Source organism: Zootermopsis nevadensis, unplaced genomic scaffold (assembly GCF_977971745.1).
Source record: "Zootermopsis nevadensis isolate Lab colony 2312 unplaced genomic scaffold, Znev_1.0 Znev_ptg000026l, whole genome shotgun sequence".
Taxonomy (NCBI): Eukaryota; Metazoa; Arthropoda; class Insecta; order Blattodea; family Termopsidae; genus Zootermopsis; species Zootermopsis nevadensis.
This window is the reverse complement of record NW_028259158.1, coordinates 319,834-342,936: the sequence shown is the minus strand read 5'-3', so window position 1 is coordinate 342,936 and position 23,103 is coordinate 319,834. Positions and strand designations below refer to the sequence as shown.

At 41.8% G+C, this 23,103-nt stretch overlaps 1 protein-coding gene across 4 annotated transcripts in view; it reads right to left on the bottom strand.

Moving 5' to 3' along the window:
* The window catches only part of LOC110836404 (uncharacterized), a 343,621-nt gene that overhangs the window by 61,884 nt on the left and 258,634 nt on the right, over positions 1-23,103 (bottom strand). For all 4 annotated transcript variants that reach the window (XM_087356219.1, XM_087356222.1, XM_087356221.1 and 1 more), the window contains one exon: positions 5,073-5,107. In XM_087356219.1, coding sequence (XP_087212345.1) covers positions 5,073-5,107 — 35 coding nt within the window. The remainder of the gene's footprint in view (positions 1-5,072; positions 5,108-23,103) is intronic.

Below are 23,103 nucleotides of genomic sequence, written 5' to 3'. Positions count from 1 at the left end.
GACAGACAAATGATACTCACTGATTACTTTCTAATTCATACGTCAAAATGACGTGTGATTGAAGTGATATGAATTTTCCGGCTTGTTTCCGGAGTTTGTCAAGGGATTAATTTCAACGAGACAGAGCTTCTGAAGTTAACAAGTGAGACAAATACCTGACAATTCTCACTCTCCTTCAAATGCCGGCAGGAATTATAAGTTAATAATTACACAAATTAGTGGTCCGTTGCAGCAATCAAAATGTCAGAATAACCTGCACTGTCGCACGCAATGGCTCTAATTTCTGACACATCGAAATAATTTGTACAACATTACACAGTCCAAACGTCGTGTTTGAGTAATCATGAGCTACTTCTTAACATTCGTGAGGTCCCGGCTTCAAATCTCGGTCCCAAGACTAGATATAACGTCGTTTTCCTCTGTCCCTACTGCAAAATTTATAGTAGCTACGTTAAAGCGGTCCACCATCAATGTCTGGAGAATTTGTCTCGGATAATTACGACGAGAAGTAATAAGTTCGGTTCATATAACCTAACGAGACAAAATGACAACTCTGAAAGAAGGAGAAAGCGAATTTTCTGTCAGATGAAAAAGTTGAAAACTTTTTAAATAGGCTAAAACTCGGTTTTAGAAAGTTAAACAAAAAGCAGCCATCTTTTTTCATTTAAAATCTTGTAAATCAGTGTAAGTTACATGAAGTTGACTACTTTATTTCTAAATGAATCTTAAGTCGAGATATCGAAACTTGCATCTCTGGGTAAACACTAAGTAGGTTTAATCTTCACTTTAAAACTGCAGATTAAGACAAATAAATGGGACTTAATTAAATCCTTCTCTGTTCTGAGTCTATATTACTAAAAACTCAAGTGTGCCAAAAGTTCGAATCTTACAATTTTGTCGGCCCCAAATCTGCGACTCACACACACATTCTACAAGAATCATGTTTACAATACGCAAATACGAAATTCGCAACAAATACTGCGTTTGAACACGTCTACGCAGACAGACCTAATTGGATGATAACACGCAATGCTGTTAAGCTGATAGTCGCTCGGCTGGTTATTACATTTATGCAAGCTAAAGGTTCTTTACCGTGTTCACAAAAGCCCGACACTTAAACTGTATCCAGAGCCAGTTGAATCGAATCCACATGCTCAAGATCCATCTCAAATCAGAACTTATGTAAAAATTCACGTCAATACCGATCTTCTGGTTTGCAAGACTGTGTGGAACTGTAGGTATATACAAATATTCCGGAAATACATACTGCCTCCATCCTAAGGGTGGAAGGCGAGAACCTCAAATCTCAAATGTAGAAACTAAGTTCAAATTTAATCAGGATTTCTTTTTTGCTGAACACACTCCACTTTCTACCCCCTCCAACTCTCACAGCCCATCTTCCTAGGAAACAACATAATGTTTTCCTCCCATCACCTTCTAGGTCTTCCAAGTGGGTGTTTTCTAACCGCTCCTCTCTACCAAAATTCTGCATGCAGTACGCAATTCCCGCTCCCTGCATCGCAGCCTCCTCATTTTCCTGGTATTCTTCAGTATTGACACAGATGTTCGCTTCTCGTACAAGTGAGTAAAATGCCATAGGCGAAACAGTAAGCTCGTGGACGACATTTTGCTCGATCAACTTCCTGGACGCTGTCCAGGGTCATAGAGGATGCACTTAATTAAGCACCTCTCATCGCCCCCCCCTTTTCTTCATCTTCTTGAGACACACACTAACTCAATTTCCGCGTGAGCCGTTGCCATGACAACAACCGGCAGCTTCCCTCCCCCACTGCTATGAACCGTCCAGGGACTTAATCAACATTAAGCTACCTTCGACGTATAATTAACATGACGCTTATGATCAAGCTGACGGGCCTGGACTTGGAGACCGGTCACTTAATTCTAATTGCACTTAGGACAGCCTTAAGGGTACACGTCAGCAAACAGTGGGAAAAGTGAGGCACACTGCGGGGCCCTTTGTCTACTCCCCAAATAAACCCTTCTCAATCTTTTTAAATCGTGTAGGATTTGAGATTCTCACGGTGGTGACTCTGCAGATGTCTGTCTTCTGGTTTGTGAAATGTACTCTGGTAGAAGTTTACCGACGTTTCGGGGGTCCCTGCTGTCTCCATCATCAGAGCGATTCCTTCTCTTGGGAAATGTGGTTTTATAAAGAGTTGGTATCTCCTGATATTGGAAGCTCACGAATGTGTTGTTAACGGAGGTTTAGCACGTGACATAATCAGGTTAATGAGACAGGACCTCGGCGGTACCATGACAACCCGATGTTAAACACAAATTGACAGGAATACGGAAACGCTAAGATAGACCATCAACAAACACAGGAACCCCCGATTTAAATACATAATCTATAAACGAAGCCATGCTTGGAGAAGCAAGTAATTTCAGGTATCGGCCTCAAAAATCTATGTTTTCTCGGATGTGACATCGTGAGATCTTCCAGGTGGCTATATCACCACAGACACCAAGCATTTAAATGTGCAGTAATAAATGTTTACGGTCGGTAAGTCGCTTGTTCCTTCTAAGTGTGGATTTATGATAAGCTGTCCGAGCCTTGTGTACGTATAATGGGAAGTCTCATTAGATAACCTAAAGCGTCGAACGGAAAGTAGGTCACCTCGAACAAATCTCTTTCCGTTACACCGAACTTCCATCAAGTGAACACATCGCGAAATGGACCTCGTTCTCACAGGAGCAGGGTCTGACAATAGGCTTCATCTGTCTGGGTCAGCGAACAACGTAATAAACCTCCGAGTCCCATACAAGGGAGAGAATTTCTAAACCAGCTGAGTTACTGTCAGCTTTTGCTCCAAGAATTTAGTATCAACATTTTCAGAGGCATACAATTTAACACAGAGCCACATCAGATAACACAGCGAAGGAGAGAGCACACATTTCGAGGGAACGCCTGTACCTAGCGAGGGGCGGGGGGGGGGATGTTACATGCATGTGAAAGAGTTAATTAGAAATGCAGGCCCTACGGCGTCCTAAGAACCGACACAAGACAGTAATATGGTTATTTAAAAACCAGCACGGCAAGTGTTGGACACCTCCCATCAGGAGAGCGCTACACCACGCAACATCAGAATCTCGGCAGCTCGAAATAGTGACGGACGACCGGAGTTCTTATCCCGCTAGGTGCAGGGTTTATTCTCTTCACCGCAGTGTCCACACCGGCGCCGGGGTCCTTGATCACTATGTCCACCTAGTACCGAGGCTAAGAATCAGTAGAGTTACACCTTCACTTCACCATACGTCTGTGTGGTATAACGCAACTTTACCTTACTTAAGAGTAAGTTCCGCAGGAGAGTTGGTTACCACCGAATGCCGACCGCTACCCTGGTACACCAGGTCGAAATGTCGGGTCTGAGTGCGGTCACTTTGTGTTCCTGCAGATGAAAGCCAGGCGGCACTTCAAGCAACCTTACATTCGATAGTCGCCGGACAATATCGGACAGCGTTGTCCTCACAGAGACCGAGGAGGGTAGAACTGGATGAAAATTAATTAAACATGAGAGAAATTATAAATAAATATAAAATGTTGACCCAAAAACCTGAAGGGAAGAAGACGACGTTTCGGTGACTTAACCCGTTATTGTGTATTCAGTTATAAATGACTGTGAATCATATTATTTATTTCATGAATGTTAAGTAAGAACAAATCAGAGGTCTGGAATTATTTCTCTCTAGCGTTGTGCAGTGTTTGTGGGGGGGGGCATTATTTAAGAGGTCATTAAAGATACGCAGAGAATATGAATCTAACAACTGCACGTAGTTTCAAGAATAAAGCATAAATTTATTATATAATTATTTTGGCACATTTAAAAAACACATGGCGAATGACGGGCTACTTCAGCGAGTATTAAAGATGCTTAAAATTATTTATCTAAACTGCTCCTGCGGACAAATAATCAACACTTTCCATTGATATAAGAGTGAAAGTGCTGTGGTTGTCAAAGTCAAATCGTCACTTAGCACTTATGTGTTTGGCGCAGGCGTCTCCTGTCTGTAGGAAGCAAAACTTTTATAGCGTTTCAAGCCTAAAAGATTTTCCGGAGCGCGAACTAACTCGATGCTTTCCCTCAAGAAAAGAAAATGTTTCCATCAAAGGGGGAAAATGAAAAAACTTCTCGTCAAAAGGAGTAATTTCCCCAGTTAAAACCAAACAGCATCCTTTTCCGCTTTAAAGATTGGGGAAGGGGACAAACTGTCAAGACGGAAATTTCCTTCAATCGTCTTAAGTGAAAAATGAAGCATTGAAACGAAGGTGGTGTGTGACTGCGCCAGTTTTAGATCACCAAGCCTCTTAAAATTCACTGTTGCCTTACGACCAAGAGCAAGGTGGTTTTCAAAATTCTAAGCCCCTTGCATGTTCATACGCCACTCGCACTGATCAGGATTGCCGGCTAAGCTAGTTAAACAAAATTAATTTCACCTTCTCAATGAGTATAAAGATGGCGGTCTTCTGAGGAATGTCGTGTGTGCAGTCTGGTAAGATTTGGTGACGACTGAGAAGTGTCTGTGGTCTTCAACATCAGGACGGTTAGTGCTCTGATGATGAGACAGTACGATCTTCCGAAACGTGTCGGTCAATACTTAATATTATTATGCGTAACACCTTTCAAATAAAATATCTCCTGTTTCATCTCTTTGTCGGACGATCCTGCATCTTCGTCCGTCAGTGTATATTGATACAGCGGCTTTCTGATTCGGTTGTCAGTAATCCTTTGTAAACGTTCTAGCTGTTTGGTCTGATAGTTTCATTACCGTATGGCCCCAATTCAACACAGTTTTACAGTCTTCCTCTCTGCCACATGTCTAACGAAATTCAACATTGAAAACATAAACTACGAAACTTCAGACGTCCTACGTGTGCTTTACGACAACTGAACGTTCTTTATAGTGAACAGGGAAATAAATTTCTACAACAAAACAAAAAAAGTGTGTACAGTTGGCAGCACTGACGCCAGTAAGATACACACGTCACTTGCACTCCAACCAATCAAACCAATAACCGGTACATGATTACAGATAATTCGTTGTAACGTTACCTGGTGATGAAGTGTGTTGCTGGCAGCTTTATCTCCTGTAACAGAGAGAGAATCTGTAAATATTTAAACGTCGTACGCATGAAGAACATTTATCTGGCATAAATTGTTATGCAATGCGGTAAACTACCTGAAGATGGCTGTCTTATCGGTTACAGCGCCGTGAAATCTGGTACAAACTTACCGACGTTCCAACATCAGGGCTCGCCCTGAGGTAGTAACTACCTCTGAAACGTCGGCCAATTTCTACACGGCGCAACATCCCAAAAAACAGCTGCATTCAGACTCGTCGCCCTGAGAACGTGAAATGTCACTTGGTAAATGACTTAGCTACATATCTGCAGGGTAGATACCCACAGAAGTTAACACACACAGTTCATGAGACAGATTTTTCTCCGAAACGTCATAATAATACGGGGTCACAACCCAGAGGACCACAATATGAAACAAATTCCTGTTCTTATAATATATTTTGTACGAGACTGCATCAGTTCTGTGTAGAATGTGACAAGAAGATGTACGTATATTAAAATGCATTAATTAGAATCCATGGTTATTCTAAACCTATCACGTGTGTCCATCCTTATTTTGAATTACGGTGTGTAAACTTCTCGGAATTGCTAACAAGTCGACTGAATTTAGATCTGATTCAGTAGCTGTGTTAAAATAAGAGGTACACGAGGAGAAAGAACAAGAATAATTTCGCGGGAAAGCGTCAGCTGCGTCCGCCGGGGGTTTTTCCTGCATTTTCCAGCACGCCTCAAAAAAGCTCATCCGCATATAAACCACGGCACTGCTGGCGAGGCACGACCATTCAGGTCAAGAAACGAACCGTCAGCTTTGCGGTAAGTAGGATTACCTTTACTTACTCTTCATAACAGCGTCACTAAACTGACCACAAGATCATGTTCATGAACCCGTAATTAAACTGTAGACGCCACTTTATTACATTGGCACTACAAACTTTAACTTTTAATTTCTGTCCAAAGTACCTTAAGTCACTTTAAAACATATCAGTAACTATTTCTACCACACGCCTCAACATCAAATAATTCTGCATTTTGCTCACAAAATACAAATTGTTTCGCACCACGATCTGAATAAACAACGATTATTTCAATAAACCTAATTAACCAAAATGATCGCTGTAATGGAGATAAGCTGTGTTTTCTTTGAGGTACAGACTGAATTCTTAAATATTTTTTGACGAATTTCGTGGTTCAAACGGTTAACAACGCTCATCCTGCGTTACCTAATTTACGTCTCAGTGTTAATTTAATTACACAAAACGTTAAACCCCATCTCGTGTATGTTCAAGCAACATTCCAGTTTCGAGTGCTTACAATCCGGGACCACCTTTACTCCAGTTCAAAAATCATTCTTTAATTCTGAACATCTTGTCCTAGGAGCGGATGAAGACAATCCGAACATTATTATGGATATCTGGTCCTGTTGTAATCTCCATTCACATAGGTTCCAAGACCACTATATATGCAGATGAGAAAAATACACTCATGTCCTATTGCTCCCATAAGAATAAAACTGGGCAGATTGAGAAGGTAGCTGAATTACCGATCCTTCTAGGGACGACAATTCCTGCCATGAAGAAGTGTGTGCATGTGGAGGCATGGTTCCAGAAACAAAATGATTTAGACCCTGAGTATAACTTTAACTGATGTACCACGAAGCAAGACTTATGTTGTTTGCTGAGAGCACATGCATCAGTTCGGTGATATCCTGTGAGAAAAAGGACAACGTCACAGGATTCTAAGAAGTGGCACCCCAACAACCTGAGTCAACAGTCCCCCCATTAGCTGGTGTCCGGGGTCCCTTTTACATGTACGCTACATACGAAGCCCAACACGGAGGCAGGTCCGTCTCTCTGTGAACCTGCAGGTCACAGGCAGGCGAACACAGGAAGGGACGAACGAAAATCGCGGTAGTGAAGCAGAGGGAAAGAACGGCACTAGGAGAGGGCGGGGTGCGAAGCCAGTACTGAGGGCAACAGCGTTATATGTACGAGATATGGTACACACAGACAGAGAATATGTCGTGCCCAGAGAAAACCACGCGCGGTTCCTAGGTTTCGAGGGCGTAGAGCTTAACCTCCACGCCTTCATACGTCTTCACGGCTTGGGAATTAATGAATCACTAGGTAGAAGTTCAAAGACCCTACCGCTGGACCCATCATGAGATTCCGATGAAATACAAGAACAAAACGGGGAACGATGAACAGGAAGAAGTAGACGATAAGAAAGTAACAGGCTTGTTTTGGGTCTCTGTATTATAATACATCTGTTATACATCTAGTCTAGTGAGAAAATCTACAATTAATCAGTCTCGCTTACCCATGATAAACTTTATCCATTGCACTTAAACACTAATAAACAAAGTTTCCTTTCTAAAACAACGACATTCTTTCGACCAATAGAGGATTGAACAAATTCATTAGCTACGTATGATTAAAATCACCAGAACCTGAACCCATGTTCGGCCTTCCAAGATGACTGATGATAGTCGCGTTTTAGTATCAGCTCGCGGACTCTTTTGAAAACGTAACAGAATTTATCATTCACACCCCAACATAACCTCAACAAAGAAATTAATCTTCGTATTTGTCAGGGAGAGAAGACTGCAGGCAGTGTCTGCATGTTTACACGCATCAAGGCAGGTAGACAGCGTGGAGAAACGGAAGATGGATTTCCGATGGAGAACAAAACACATCACCTCGGGAACCCTTTTCTATCAGCCAACTCTTATCATCGAACGAGGTTCCACACAATTCCTATTATTCCTATTACGAGCGTGAGAATTTGTAATGTCCCTGGCCACCTCCCTCCCTGTCGACATACAAACGCACACACATCATGACTAAATAAAGTTGAAGTGTGTCTAATTAACTACTTGGACAAGGATCCCACGTCACAAGATTATATTCGTTCGTCAATTGAAGAAATTTCTAGCCTTCCGTGATGTCACTAAGGGTCACTGTCGCGTTCACTACAGCCCGCGATTTTGACTTTATCTCGAGCCAAATGTATATAATGTGATGCTCACATCCTATTTCTTAAAGACCCGTTTTAGTATTATCCTCCCATCTACACCTAGGTCCTCGAATGTGCATAGTAAAATTATGTAAATAAGGCCAACATCAGATTAAGACAATTAACTTCCGCTCCTGATGAGACACCACACGAGAAGTTTGATAATAATAATCATTTGAGCACAATGTTGTGTCCCAATTATTCAGAATGCTCTAATAGGACAGTAAGTGCGCACTCAAGGGACGAAGACCTTCTCGCCCTACTTCAGTTCCTCAACGTGAACGATCATCATCGGTTGAACAAGCGTCTGCAACAACAGGAACCTACGAAACAAACTCTGTTCATTTTCAAAATTTGTCACAGAAATTCTAGCGCAAAATAAAAAAAATCCTCATATTTCTAAGCTCTCGTTTCTTGCATCCTCGACTGTCATCTGAACGCGCTCTCTGTGCTCATCTCCGAAACCAGTCGACAGATTTCCACGAAATTTGGCACTAAGTGTCTGCTCCCAAGCCAAAATCAACTTACAAGGAGGGGTGGATCAGTAATCCGATTTATGAGATAGTTAACAGGCGTAAACTCGCCTAAATCAAGTCAAACTTACAAAACTCCTGAAGATAGACAAAGACGCGCGAAACACAATCGAATTAAACTGTCTTGTCAGGAAATCTCAATCCTTAACTTGTGGCACTGATGCCTTAAAAGCATTACTTAATCTCGTGTCGCGTGGTTTTGAGGTACTGAAAATATTCCAACGCCTAAGATGTCCCTTGCGCCTGTAATGCGCTAAGAGTTGCGTGCGATGACCGATCGGAACGGCTTTTTGCAAACAGTCGGAGAAATAATAACAGATCGGGAAGCATTCGTTTGCGAGGAAGGGGGACATAGGCAGAGGGCCGGAGTACGATAATAATCAGAGATATTATATTTTTTATTCACTCTGGCAGACATGACAGCTTAAACTTCGACCTTTAGCACATGGAAACGTAATATTCATGCTCTTGAAGACAGGGTCTTTTATGTGGAAAACATAACTGGTCAGTTCTGCATGACGTATTATTTTCAATGCATCAACTATCCTGAATTCATCCCTGGACCCTGTACGACACTTGAACCCGGTGGTTAGGTTAGCATCCCCTGAACGTAGTCGCTGTAAATCAGGTCTATTATGCAGTAAAAGACCCACAGAGGTCGTGTATGTTACCACGCCATTTCGTGGTCTACACCAAAATAATTTCACCTGTCGGCATCATTCAGTGTAAATCACTAGCTGTTTTGTCAACGTCAAATCAAATCATCATAAATCAATCATCAAAGCGACTGTCTAATCACCATACATCAAACATTTTACGGTCCTCCCACTCGTATCAATAAACCCTTGTGATGTTGAAATCCTACACATACGAAGACGATCGATTCTTCGTAATTTAAGCTCGACGTCGGGTTTTCTTGGCGGCGAATATGAGACGTGATCTTATTGGTTGTAACGTCGTGTGGACCTGTAGGCAGATAGCAGGGTTTCGGAAAGAATAATGCCTCCATCTTAAGGGCGGTATACGGTTTCTCTTAATTCGTTATCTGATTCATGAACAAGACCAGATATCAATTTATCAACCAATCGGCGTCTGGAGTTTCCAAACGCTTCCTAACCCATCCGTAGTCAATGATGATCACCTCCTGCCCTCACACGTCACAGGCTAGAGAGGTGACTTCCACTACTTTTATTGATCGTCATGGTAACGCCACTGCGCGGCCTTTATGTATGAAACGTCTGTTTGCGTTACGTTCCTTGCTCTCCGCACTTGACGACAAAGACTTAATTTCCCTGGAACGATTGACTACACATTCCCAGAAAAAGTGCTAATTACTAAGGTGTAAAGGATAGTGATTAGTTCTGTCTTATTCATTTGCTGAAAGGTTAATTAACGCGGTGGCATGTGATAAATGATAACTTACTGGGTAAAGTCAAAATACCATAAACAGAAACACAAGGTCTATTAGACTGCAGTAAGAAACTTGGAAGTACAAGTGAACATGTTCACATGAGTCGGATCACAACGCAGGGCCCAAAAATTACGCGAGGCTTAAATGTGTGGCAACAAATCAAAGTTTAATTTACGAATAAATAACGTACATTCAATTCGGCGAATGCTCGCTACTACAAAGTTCCGTCTTCTGTTCTCCCATGTGAAAAGCGAAAATATTGAGATACGCAAAACTATGTGATTTTTTACGGGTGTAAGGATGGTAACACTGACTGACGTTATCTCAGAACGAAATAATGAGCAGAATTTTATAAAACTTTAGTCGGTATATCTGAGGGGGAGAAACCATTTTAGATATTTATAAGATGATAACATTAAAACAGATCTTAATGAAATGTGAACTCTATTCCACTGACAACGAGTAACTTATATTTACAGCAAATTTCTTTAAGGCAAAAACAAATTGAACCAGTAAGTTATAGCATGACACGCCCACATGACTCGAAATGAAAAATAAATTTAAGTCATTCGAACGCTGATAGTAAATTTTTAATATTCCTAAATACCAACGTAATTTTAAGTTGAACCCAATAGCACAACAAAAACATGTTAATTAATTCGTGATGCTCATTTAATTAAAACACATAAATCAGGAAATATTAAATTAAAATATTCCGCGCATAAAACATTAAATAAAAATAATTCACGTAGTAGGTTCGCTGCTTTTTTTTCCAGGTTCAGTGGTTTCTCTTATCAATGACAGAGCCAGAACTGAGTAACAATTTTCAGCTCAGTAACGAGAAACAGTTGAAAGGCTGTGTCTTGATAATTGTTTATGACACGACAATTATTGTCGTATTACGTCGGTGAGTCCTGTGGCAATCACTGTGAAAATGCCGCCATCTGAAGACGAACATCGTCAGAGTAGTATTTTAGAATTCAGTTCGAACCGCAAAGAAAACACAACACTTCACCACTACAACGATTAACTGAGTAATAGTTTTTACGGAAACATTCGCTATTTATACCGTGAATCATACAAGACACAAAGCAGGTGGTACGTATAGTTACCACTTTCCTTTAAAGGTTGATAAACGCAGAAACACGTGAAAGGCGGGACACGTGTCAGAAAAGTAAGACAGACGGAACTTGTACTTCGAGATGGTTCACAGCTTCACGATGATCGAACAGGGCGGAGCTGCTGTTAAGTTTCTGACAATTCAAATACAACAATTTTTTGTTTTAGTCGGAAAAGCCGAAAGGAAATAAATAACTTTGGAGACAGAGAGGTAGATGTGATGATAACACTGGAATATATTTTAAAGAAATTTTATGGGGGTGTGTGGACTGGACTGACAAAGCTGTGGCGGGTTCTTCTGAACAAGATAATGAAAGGTGGTTAATATTTTAACCATCAGGTTCTGAAGACCCTGATGTATGGAATTAGGAAAATTTCGAATGAGCACAGGTAATCCTGTAAGTAAATGACTAGGAAATGGACTACCAAATTTCAAATTCGCCTAATGGCCATCGGTAGTATCCAAAACGTCTCTGAGGTGCACTTTGCGTGGCAAACAATCACCACCATCAATGGCTCTTTCCCAGGGTACAGGATGTATGAGTTAGCAGAGAGACAAAGGGCAAACGGAATGACTTTCTCACAGAAATTCGCAATACAAATTAAATTAATTGATTATATTTTTGTTACACCTGAAAGAATATTTTTGCTTATCAACGAAACACGCAGAAAAATCAGTTGGTTAATTATGTGATGAAAAGGAGGGGGAGGCTGAATGATGAATTCGAAAACATGTGGTCGTGGACAATTTTAAGAAACTTCCCTGAGATTTACTTGGAGGTACCCAGCAAAACCACTTTACTATAGTTGGTGCAAAGAATCTCTGCTCAAGTAACGAGAAGTTATGACGTTTCGGTTAGACAGGAAGGCCTGCAGTTTCTCGTCTGCATCTCTGCGTCACTTTGACACACAGATTATACGCTTCAGCTGTGTAGCAGTTGAGGGGCGAGGGGGGGGGTTTCTACACCAGAATCCCTTTACCGTGTAGTTCAGTGGCTAACACACTCAAAACCTCTTTCACCAGAGGGTCATATGGCGATGATAAGCGTGATTAATGAGCCTTAAAAATAACATGGAACGGCGTGGAATATTGTACACAAACAAAACTGCCCTTCTCCTGCACAGTTTCAAAATATAATAAAAAAAATTTTAGACTTTAATATATTGCTCCAGCCTTAGATTCTTTTAGCAGACATAAGCATTGTGAAAAACGAGCATCCATTTTCATTAAATTTAACAAAGAAATTTATTATAGCCAAGATGTGTGTTAAATACATATAACGAGCCGTTCTCATCAACCTGCGTCTTTTATTAGTACAGAAACTCATTACTTTGCTGAGAGGCTAATGAAGACAGGTAGAATTCGGCCTGGACATGGCTGCCAATTGCTGTTTACGTATCAGACGGCGCACACAGCCAAACAAGTCGTAAGGGCTGCCAACGTCGTAAAGTTACAACCAACTTACAAATACCACGTACACTACGCCGAAAACTTTGGAGAACGAAGAATTATCAGAAGAGAATATTTGGACCTAAATTGCGTAAAGGTGCATTCTTCACCAAATGTTTTACTAGAATTATAAAATGAAGTATGACATTGGTTGGGCATGTAGCACGAGATAAGCGACACTGCATACATTGAAGCGAAGAGATAACATCGCGGAATCCGGCGTAGAACTGAGGATGATATTAAAATTGATCTTAATGAAACAGTGGAAAATGTTGGACTGAATTTATCTGAGACCAGTGGTAGGCCTTTCTGAACAGCGAAAAGGACCTCCCGGTTGCATAAAAGGCGGGGAGATTTTGACTAGCTGAATCAAAATTTTTTTCCCCCGATTACAATACATTAAGTTTAAATCACTTCAGGCTCATATCACACTGATAAGAGTTTTTACAGTCTTATACACAATTTTTTCTACTCCCATTTAAACCAAATTTACTTCTGATCTCTGTCATGGCTCACCGCTTAAGAGATATTTCTACAGACAATGAACATTCAATTGCCTTCGCAGGTTATACTGGGAAATGTAGGTAAATGCATGTTCTTCGGTACAATTCCGTAAGGACGCGATGGAACTGAATCCGTGTTTGTTGAATTCAGACGCATAAGCGCCGTCCCGTGCCGTCTGAAAGTGTCGGGCGACAATGATGATGTTATTATGCCTCGTGGCGCCCAATTGGGGATCGGAAGAAACAGTTTGAATACCAATGCGTCTGTTAAACATTGGAAGTCGCGACAACACGCAGTAACCATAGTGACAACGGCGCACATCCAGCATAGGGATCGCATCAGACCCAACAGGGTGTTCACAAAAAGGCGTATCGATGGCAAGCGTCTGAGGGCCTGGTCACGACATCAACAGTTTACACTACGAAATTGAAACGTCAAAGTACCACAACACACCAAGTGCCTGGTCAGAAAACTCCCATTCTTTTACGGAACACGATGATGAATAATCGTGTTCACAAGAACACGCCACTGGCCCGAGCCACGAGCCAGACGAATCCAATCCACACTCTCATATCCTATTTCTGATAAAAGAAGTCTTCGTATTTGCCTCATTCAGGATTCCCTTTTAAGATTTCGTATGATTAGCTCATTTCAATTCTAACGTGTACACTTTCTCTTAGACTGTATACGATTTTAACTACCCCTATTTCCGTTAATTACACCTATCGGCGAGACAATATTAGCCGCTGCTGCATTTAGGCATCGCTCCGTGAACTCCAAGAGTCTGACCATCATCGCTACTAAAAAGCATTTCCAGTTAAGAAAACATCTTTTTGCACACCCGGTTCTGCTGGTCCCGAATGCCGAAGACCCGACGACAACACTTCTCAAGACAGAACTGAGCTACGAGGATTCCGTAAAATTTCTGTAAACGATTCCCACTGGAGCGAAGTTTTATTCGTGTTTTGGATTCCTCGAAGGTGGACGTGACTACAAAGTTGGTGCAATCTCAACAGCCTAATGAGGCAGGAGACGAAAGAGGAAAGAGGAATGGTGACCCCAAGGGCAGAGGACGTAAATTTCACGAAGACGAAGGCAGACATTAGAGCTGATGGTCACTGCAAGCGAGGCCAGCAGACCTTGTTACTTACTAGGCTACAGTAACTGAAATTTAATCGGCCGGGATTTCGCCTCTAGACAGTCAATTATTTGCTGAATCCGGAAGAATTCGAAATGAATAAACAGATCTGTGTTACACGTGGACTGGGAAATCGGGAGTTCGTCGCCACCTCAGGGCGGACTAGCCCAGAAGCCGTTCACGTGACCGAGTACGTAATTTCCGCAGGTCAGAAGACATCAATTCTGAGAGTCAGAAGCCCCCTCTCTTCTTAACTAATTAAACTTTCTTTATACTGCAAGATGGCTCACTGGATCGGGGATGGAAACCACTCAGGGATACGGAATGTGGGTCCACTGTGTGCGTGTAGTCATGGCAACGGTGAAATGGAACAAACTACAAAACCCGCAACATAAAATCCTAATAGGATTACAAGAGAATAAATTCAGGACGCGAACAGCTTAAGGGCTTTATAATCAAAGTATCGAACTAGAACGGGATATATATCATACTAAATTACCGACGCACAGAAAAGTACCTGCGAGTCGTGACAGTCTGTTGTCTGTAGCTTGAAGGGAAATGACGCAAGATTCTTCAGTCATTCTACGATTTTGGTAAGCAAAAACTGGGTAAAACATACGTCGAAATATCAGGAAGGCATTCTGGATTGTGACTTGTGGATTGGCACGAGTGTTTCGGAAGAACATACTGCCTCAATCTTCAGGGCTGAAGTACCTTCCTTCGAAACTCTGGTACACGCCAACAAGTATGTAGGACATGGTATCCCAGAATACCACCGCGAGAACCTCAAACCTCACTAGAACTTGGTTTTGTGATCGAGAGATTAAAAACTGTTGATTTTCAATGTCCGAAATGCAAACCCTCAGATCGTCTCTGAACAAATAATACACTAAGAGGCATAATGAAACAAGAACAAATACGATTAGATAACGATGCACAAATGCGGGCAAAGTATCCCATAAAATTCCAGGTGATATTAAGGGCAAATTCGACACTGAGATATAAAACATCTCTCTCCATAAGCAGATCGGAAGGAAACCACCGGAGTTAGAACATAGAACACACACAGCGACGCCTGAGAACTAGACCACACGTCATACCGTATTCTCTAAGATTTATTTTAATATTATCCTTCCTGCTAATCTTATGTCTCCATTTGTGGACAAAATTTCATTGCCATGTGTCATGCCCGCGATTTGATGGCACCGACAAATAGTTGGTACAGCGCACATTATGAAGCGTCTCACTGTGTAAATATCTCAATTTTCCCGTAACTTCTTCTTTCATCTGTCCATCTATTATCCTCGGATCTTTATTCTTAAACTCCCTCCTCAGTCTCTGCCCCTGACCACGGAGAATAACAAATTGACTTTCTAAACGAGCATGAACGGAGAGCGATGATACAAAATTATTTAATTTTCTTTTCGTTATGAAGATGAAGTTCCCAAGTCTTTAGGTACACTTTCTACCCCTATTAAGGGGGAATGTTGTCTTTTCTTTTGTTTTGACAAGCACTGAAAGGTAACGCGGCAAGTTACGAATGCCCGTCACTTCTATTTCATTTTCCACAAGTCAACACAAAATACTTCACGCATATCAAACAACAAGGCAAGCGTGAAGACTTGAACCATCAGAAAAAGGAATGTGACTGTATAATTCGCTAGTTTTTAGATTTAATATCAAGAACTTTTCATCACTTAGACGTCGAGTTAAAAAACTTTGATGAAGACTTCTTTTTAACACTGCATTTGAATCGGTCAGAAAGCTTCGCTTCAGTTGGATGAGAACCTCTCTGCGGAAGGGCATAAGGGCGAAGGTCGCGTAGGGACGGCAGAAGGCAAGTTTCCTCCAATTTCTTCGTCGTCTTCTGTTTGATTCTGTTCGGTTCAGCGGTTATCAATCCAGCGGTGACTTTCTGCAAAGTATTTTTTAAAGGAAGAAAGAAAGATGCAAGAAGACAGAGACATCATTGATTCGCGAAGACGTCACTGAATTAAGAGGCTGCAGACGAAGGGGTGGGGTGGGGTGGGGGTGAGAACAAATAAAATTAAGAAAAAGGTCTTCGGCGTCTTCGAGGTAAAAATAATTTCCTTTAGTTCCTGTTCGTTATTCTTTCCTCGTTCTTTATTCGCTTTTACAGACATCGGAATAGACGCAGCAGATGTTTCACAGAAGAACCAGCCCCCCCCCACCCCCACCCTCCGCCCCGAAACAAACCGAGGGGTGTCTTTCGTTCGGAGCATAATTTTGAAAATTGAATATCACTGGGAAAAAATCAGATCATCCATGATTCCGGAATATCTGACGGATTCGCATTAAGCTTTAAAGCTCAGTGGCGTAACACGCGCATCTTTCAAAATTACGTTCTCCAAATTGGTTCTTTCGAAGTGATATTTTAATGACACACGGCCACAGGTCAGCTCGTTCTACTACCAGTCCTATTTAATTAAATTCTGCTTTACTTTGCGGTTTATTTAAGGACATCGTCAACCGCTCGGATTATCCAAGTCAAATGATGGGACGATTACTGAGTAATGACTTGGGAAAAACATGAAAGGAAGAGATCGTGGCTTAATTTAAGGCACTATCCAGGAAATCGCCTGGAGAGACTCGGTAAAACTGCGAAAAGCAGATGTGAGGACCCAGGACATCCCGAATACGAAGCACGAGTGCCAACCATTCGGGTCATCAAACTCCTTCGACTCTTTTTAATTTTGGTTTCCTCGTCCATTCTGTAAGCCGACAAAGAAAGGCGTGGTCATCAGAGGAATCGAAATTTCGAAATCGGCGTTGAACGACGTCCTCAGTCACGAAGAGTTTGCCGGTTCAAATCTCAACCGTGGAGGAGCTTTTCAGCATCAGCGTACTGACACAGTGAAGATAGTCGGAGCGGAAAAATCCAATTCACTGCCCTCTTTTAATTCCAACTTTTCATTAAAGAAACTCATTAAGATTACTGTCCAATTAACTTGGACACGTACTTTGTCGTCTGTAATAAAACATCGCGAAATGCTCTCATTTTACAGCTGAACTGGTGTAAAGAAACGCAAGGGATTCGAGAGTATGAATGATTGCAGCCAACATGAAACATTTTCAGTCATATCACGGCATGATACTGAGAGCCAAAGGAAATCAAACCCAAATTCTGAAAAAGGCCTTGCTCTACTGGAGACAGACGTGCACAGAGACCAATTAATTTCTGCCTTCTTTAAGAGGACTCATGTTGTACACACGACGAATGGGCTATTTAGGATAGAAATTAGAAATGCATACAGAAGTAATGAAAGAAAAAGGCCACTTTACAGACCTAGGCATAGATGGTATAACACTGCTGACAGCGGACTTGAAGAAACGGGGTGTGAAAATGTGAAACGGATCTTGTGGTTTAGGACAGGGTACAGTGACAGACTTCTGTACACACGGTAATGAATCATCGGGTGTTCCATAAAAGGCGGGACAGTTCATTGAAAGGCTAAGCGAGTCATTTTATCAAGAGGGATTTGTGATCCTTGAAGTTGTTTGGTCGCAAGCAGGTTATCCGTACGTTAAATTGCGCCGAGCTGAACCGGGCGACGTTTTTTCCGAAAATGTTACAGACTTTTTAATCGGACTGTGCACCTGACGGCCACAAGTAAATGAAAATTTCAGATAAAATGTTCCTCCAATCAGATCATGCACACCTGCAGTCGTAGTAACTACAGAGTTGATAAGAGAACATCAGGGCAACTTTTAGCCAGAACTTTGAACCAGTGATTTCCAATCACTCGCTCATTCAATCGTCGTAATCTGAAGTGATGGTTAATGAAGTTCAATGGTAACCTCGCAGGCTAATACGCTGGGTTGAATAATGTAGTCCACAGTAGACTGCAAATTGCGAATTAGCAGCAAATGATACCTCGGAAATGTCTTTCATTACTAACATGAATGCATGCACTTAGCCAGTGCTGTACCTGAGGCTCTCTCTCTCTCTCTCTCTCTCTCACACACACACATATGAAAGAGAGAGAGAGAGCCCTCCATCACACGCCTCGCTTGTTTCTGAGTAAACGTAAAACATTCAGAGTGAAATCAAAGTAGACGCACAATTTCACACAATCGCGAGTTAAGACGAGAGTTCTAAAGCCCGGCTGTCGCTTAAAATAAACTTACTTGAATGGAATTGCTCGTTTTTATGCTAATATTTACCTTGGCCAATTTTCTGTTATTATCGGGTGATCGCTTTATGAATTAAACGTTGCCAAGCAACGAGACGGCGCTGGATATAAATCGCTCTTGCACTGTACAATCGGTTGTTGCCTAGCAACGATACGTAAACAAGGAGAAACTGATGACGCTGTATAAAAGGATATGATACAGACTGACGCACAGGGAAATGTTTACAATATATTTACTGTAACTGAAAACTGATTACAGTAATGGGTTTTAATAGACAGAATTAGACGTAGAAATGCAGGTTCTTGGGATATGAAATTCTGGGCCGGGGGGGGGGGCATCTTACGCCATTTTGAAGCTACACCCCGTTGGAATTATTGCGCTTATGGGATATCTTGAAACGGCAGTATGAGAAGCTATACGCGTGCACACTCAACCAGAACTACCAACATTGAGCGTTAGGAGGAGGCAGCACTCGGCAACTAGAACAGGGGTGCCAACTCAAAATCTGCAGTGATTCGTAAAGGAAAGCATCATCACATTTTCTGCTCAAACCCAGGCAATATCACATATAACGAGGGGTACGAGGGGGTAGATATTGTGAGGGGCTTGAAACATTTTTCGGGCTGACAAAAGATAATTTCCGCAAATAGTTACGACCCTCAAAGAAGTGCCTCTTATGGACAAGTTATGTAACTGATTACAAGTAATGAGATTGGGCATACTTCTTTAAAGCTGAACCATGAGTTTGTGTCCACCCTGTAGTATCACGTGACGTGACGATTAATCATATTCCGTGAAATGCAACGGATTGGTGAAAAAGACTTTCGTACAGCCGCCATTTTTATAACTCATACACGTGTAACGCACATTTTACGCATGTACGCATATAAATATGTGTGTTTTTATTTCGAATGGTTCGTCACCATAAAACAGGAAGCTCTTTGCACGTCAGTCTGATGTTTTGAGCGGCCCGCGTACATTTGTAGTCATTCTGCGTGACCCTGTGAACTCTAAAATAGTCACGTGATATCAGGAAACACTCGCTGTTAATGTAATCAGCATCAGGCGGTGTGTACCGCCGTGAGCAACTGTTGAGCTCGCGTAGAACGAGAAGTTAATAACCAGAACGTGTTTCACTGATCAACACTTGGAGGGCTGCAGAACGGAACCTGATTTTGGAAAATTACTCACGCACATGAAGTGTCGAATATCTCATTAATTACAGACTTTTTTTAAAAATAAAATTACTGAGTACGAATAACATATGAATATTTGTGATACTAGAACCACCTAAGTAGCTTTTTGAAAAACTTGTAATAAATTGATCTCATTTATATAAACTTTAGAACAACGAATCGACAATAACAGAGTCAATGTGGGGAACAGAACTCGGAAAGGCTAAGAACGGTTGATTTAAAGAGTACAAAAAGTTTCGTAATTTTTATAACGTCGCTTCAACCACTGAAGTTCGTTCAACATAAGGTTAGGAGGTGTCGTGGCGGAACGTTCATACCAAATTATATGGAAATCCGTCAGTCGCTTCAAAAGTGAGTAGTCAGTCGGGAAATGACGACATGGAGCGTCTACTTTCTCATAAATGGTACGAAAAGTGGACAGTCGTTTCTCCTCACGTTCAAGCATAGTGGTCAGTGGCGGCTTGTACGACTTGCACATAAGCACACTCCTGAGCGGTATTGTAAGAGATGAGCCCAGACACGTATTCTGCTGAGGCGGGCGACCTCTATGACGTGCACCACAACGTCGCCAGCATAGCAAGGCCATGACACCTCGGTCCCAGGGTGATACGACCGCTGACCCGAATGGAAATGGAGCATTATCTGGGCTACGATCAGCGGCCTCGTCTCTCGGCCTCTTTGCTACACTGTCAAATGAGATCTTCCAGGGACGATGCTCCGTGTAGCCCGGTAGAAACTGGCAGAAGTTTCAGCTCCGCATTCGTCATCAGAGGCCTCTGCACCCTCATAATGAAGGCGGTTACCACCGCTCAAACGATGGTCAATATGTACCAGATTACACATCGCCATATCGTGATAATCTCAGAAATCACTCAGTTTCAATTTAAGTAAATTTACTTTGTTAATTAAATTAGAGAAAGATTACGCAATCAGATATGATTTTAAATCTTCTTCATTTCCAGATGTATGTTTTACATGACAGCCACTACATTTGACTCCTTGCATAATCTTCAAAGGATCAGTTATATAGAGGAAAACTTATTTCATTACTAATAATTAACTCCATGATGCGAGGACGATCTTCAAAGATGATATCCCTAATTATTTATCTTCATCAAAGGAATTGCCCGCTGTTATGGATCCGGAAGGTTCATCATCGAATTTTCGCAATCAGAACCTGTCCTGAACAAGTTTAAAACTTCGCTTCGCTTACAACACGACTTTGCTTATCTTCGCCGAGGTCTCTTTGACTGAGGTTTAACGGTGAACATGCGCACGTCTGTATGCGCGTAGGATTTAAATATTTAATGTTATGATACTACAAAGAAAAACAAAAACAACACTTTTATTGCTGTTCGAATCGGAAGGAAACTTTAAAACCCGAAACTTCGGAGCTTACATTTCTAACACTGAAATAACAGAATTTTTAACCCCACAATTTCTATTAAATGCGGCGATTACAATGACTTTATAAATCAGTCGCTTTTATTTAATGAGTGAGAACAATTCTTGCAGTACAAATCCCCATTCTTTCGGAAACTTTACAACTCTTATGACACATTTATACTGCAGTTTCAGAAATGACAGCAGTATTTCTAGATGCGTAAGTTTTAGCAGGATTTAAAACGTGTTTCGTCCTAGTTACTCTAGAATGGTGGATAATATTAAAATGGCTCTTAAATGAAGACAGGGTGCAGTGGCGGGCAATTATAAAACCTGTAATTAACCTTCGGGTTCCATAAAAGACGGAAACCTCTCGACTAGTTAACCTATCAGTTACAACAGAGAATTGGAAATTTTGTTTTGTGCGCTGTAATACGCGCATAAAACTGTTGTCGGCACATTCGACGGAAAAGTTGTTTCGGTAACCGATAACTGCCGTTTATATAAGATATATTAAGTCGTATAAAACTTTTAAATATAATAACGAGGCCACGAAATTCACGAAAATGGCCAATGCAGGGCTGGAAGTAAGACAAATGAAGTTTCTGAAGGTTACGGACTGAATTATTAAATATTATTTAAACTAAGTTCACGCTTCGGAGGGTTAAACCTAATCCGTCACAACCGAGGAAAGCAGACAAAATCATGAGCCACAAAAATGAATTGCGTCTCTACTCAGTTACTCGTCGACGAAGCAAATGGCACGTGATTCTCGTAATAACACGACGCTAGAATGCAATTCTGCGAAGCCGCAGACGGCGACCTGAGACTTTCGCCTTAACGACTGCTTAACGGAACCAAGGCGTCCTCTAACGGTGGCTCTCAAGCTGGATCATAAATCCTCATTTTATTAATCGCCACCGACGAAACCACGAAGAGACATTAGTAGACTACTACTCGGAGAAGGGCCCTGCATTCATTTGCGTGTTGTAACCCCACCCCACCCCACCCCCCGGCAGACGTTGGTCACAGCAAGATACAGTGCCCTGCTCTGCGCACAGTATCGATTGTTAAACAGGGGTTCACTCCGCTCCCTGCCCTACCCTTGACCCTTGCAAACTTTGTTTGTGTCTGCAACATTTGCAACGCGTACATGCAAGCTGGAAATTTGTTGGACGAAACATTCGCCAATTTGCATAAACCGTGAAGTTCGCAGACGAGTAGCGGGTGACGGAAGTCCAGCCGAGGAACGAACTCAGCACAAGGAGACGGAAATAATCATGTCTCGAGCATCCGATGTCAGAATTAACGTGGAAACTCTTTTACAGGGATGACTTGCCCAGTTGGACAAAATCGATGCAAAAATCGATTAGTTTTGGTTGAGAACACGTATCTCGTTCTTACGCGATTCATAATAGAACCACCACTTAATAAAATGATATTCAAGAATCAAATAATCATTAGACCCAATGCAATGGCTCGGAGTCTGAGGACTTGGAAGTCGACCTGTTTCTTCGAGACTTGTGACAATTTCCTGTATTTGCGAGGTCCTTGGATCAACTGTCAGCGAGGACAAGGTCTATGCTGACAATCTGCTCGTGGTCTGATCTGGTGAGCTGGACAGATTGTGAAGTTCCCCACTGTGAAATTTCATACGCGTTCCACTCACCGTGAAGACGGCGAACTTTTCCTTTCAAAATGCTATATCGGTGAACAAATTTCGTGCGACGCACCTGCCAAGGAACAGACCTATTAGCATATCGATCCGGTGATTTATGGACGGATTTCTGTAGGACCTTACAAGGCGAGGAATGACAGCCAGGCGAGGTCTCCCTACTTCCAAGAGCACGCTAGACGTCAGGCGGGATACGTTATCGTTCGCGATACCCCGGGGAATGGGGGTTCGGTGCCAGTCTGTCACCGTCTTGCGGAGGACTAACATACTCCTCTAGACAAAAGCGAGAGCTCATAAAATAAGGTAATAATGATAATGATGATGATAAAAACTTAAAAGTTGGTGTAACAGTTGTTTCACGCACACAGGTCGAGGGTGTTTCAAAAGGGCGCTGAAAAGAATATCTCGACCCAAGAGGGGTGGAGT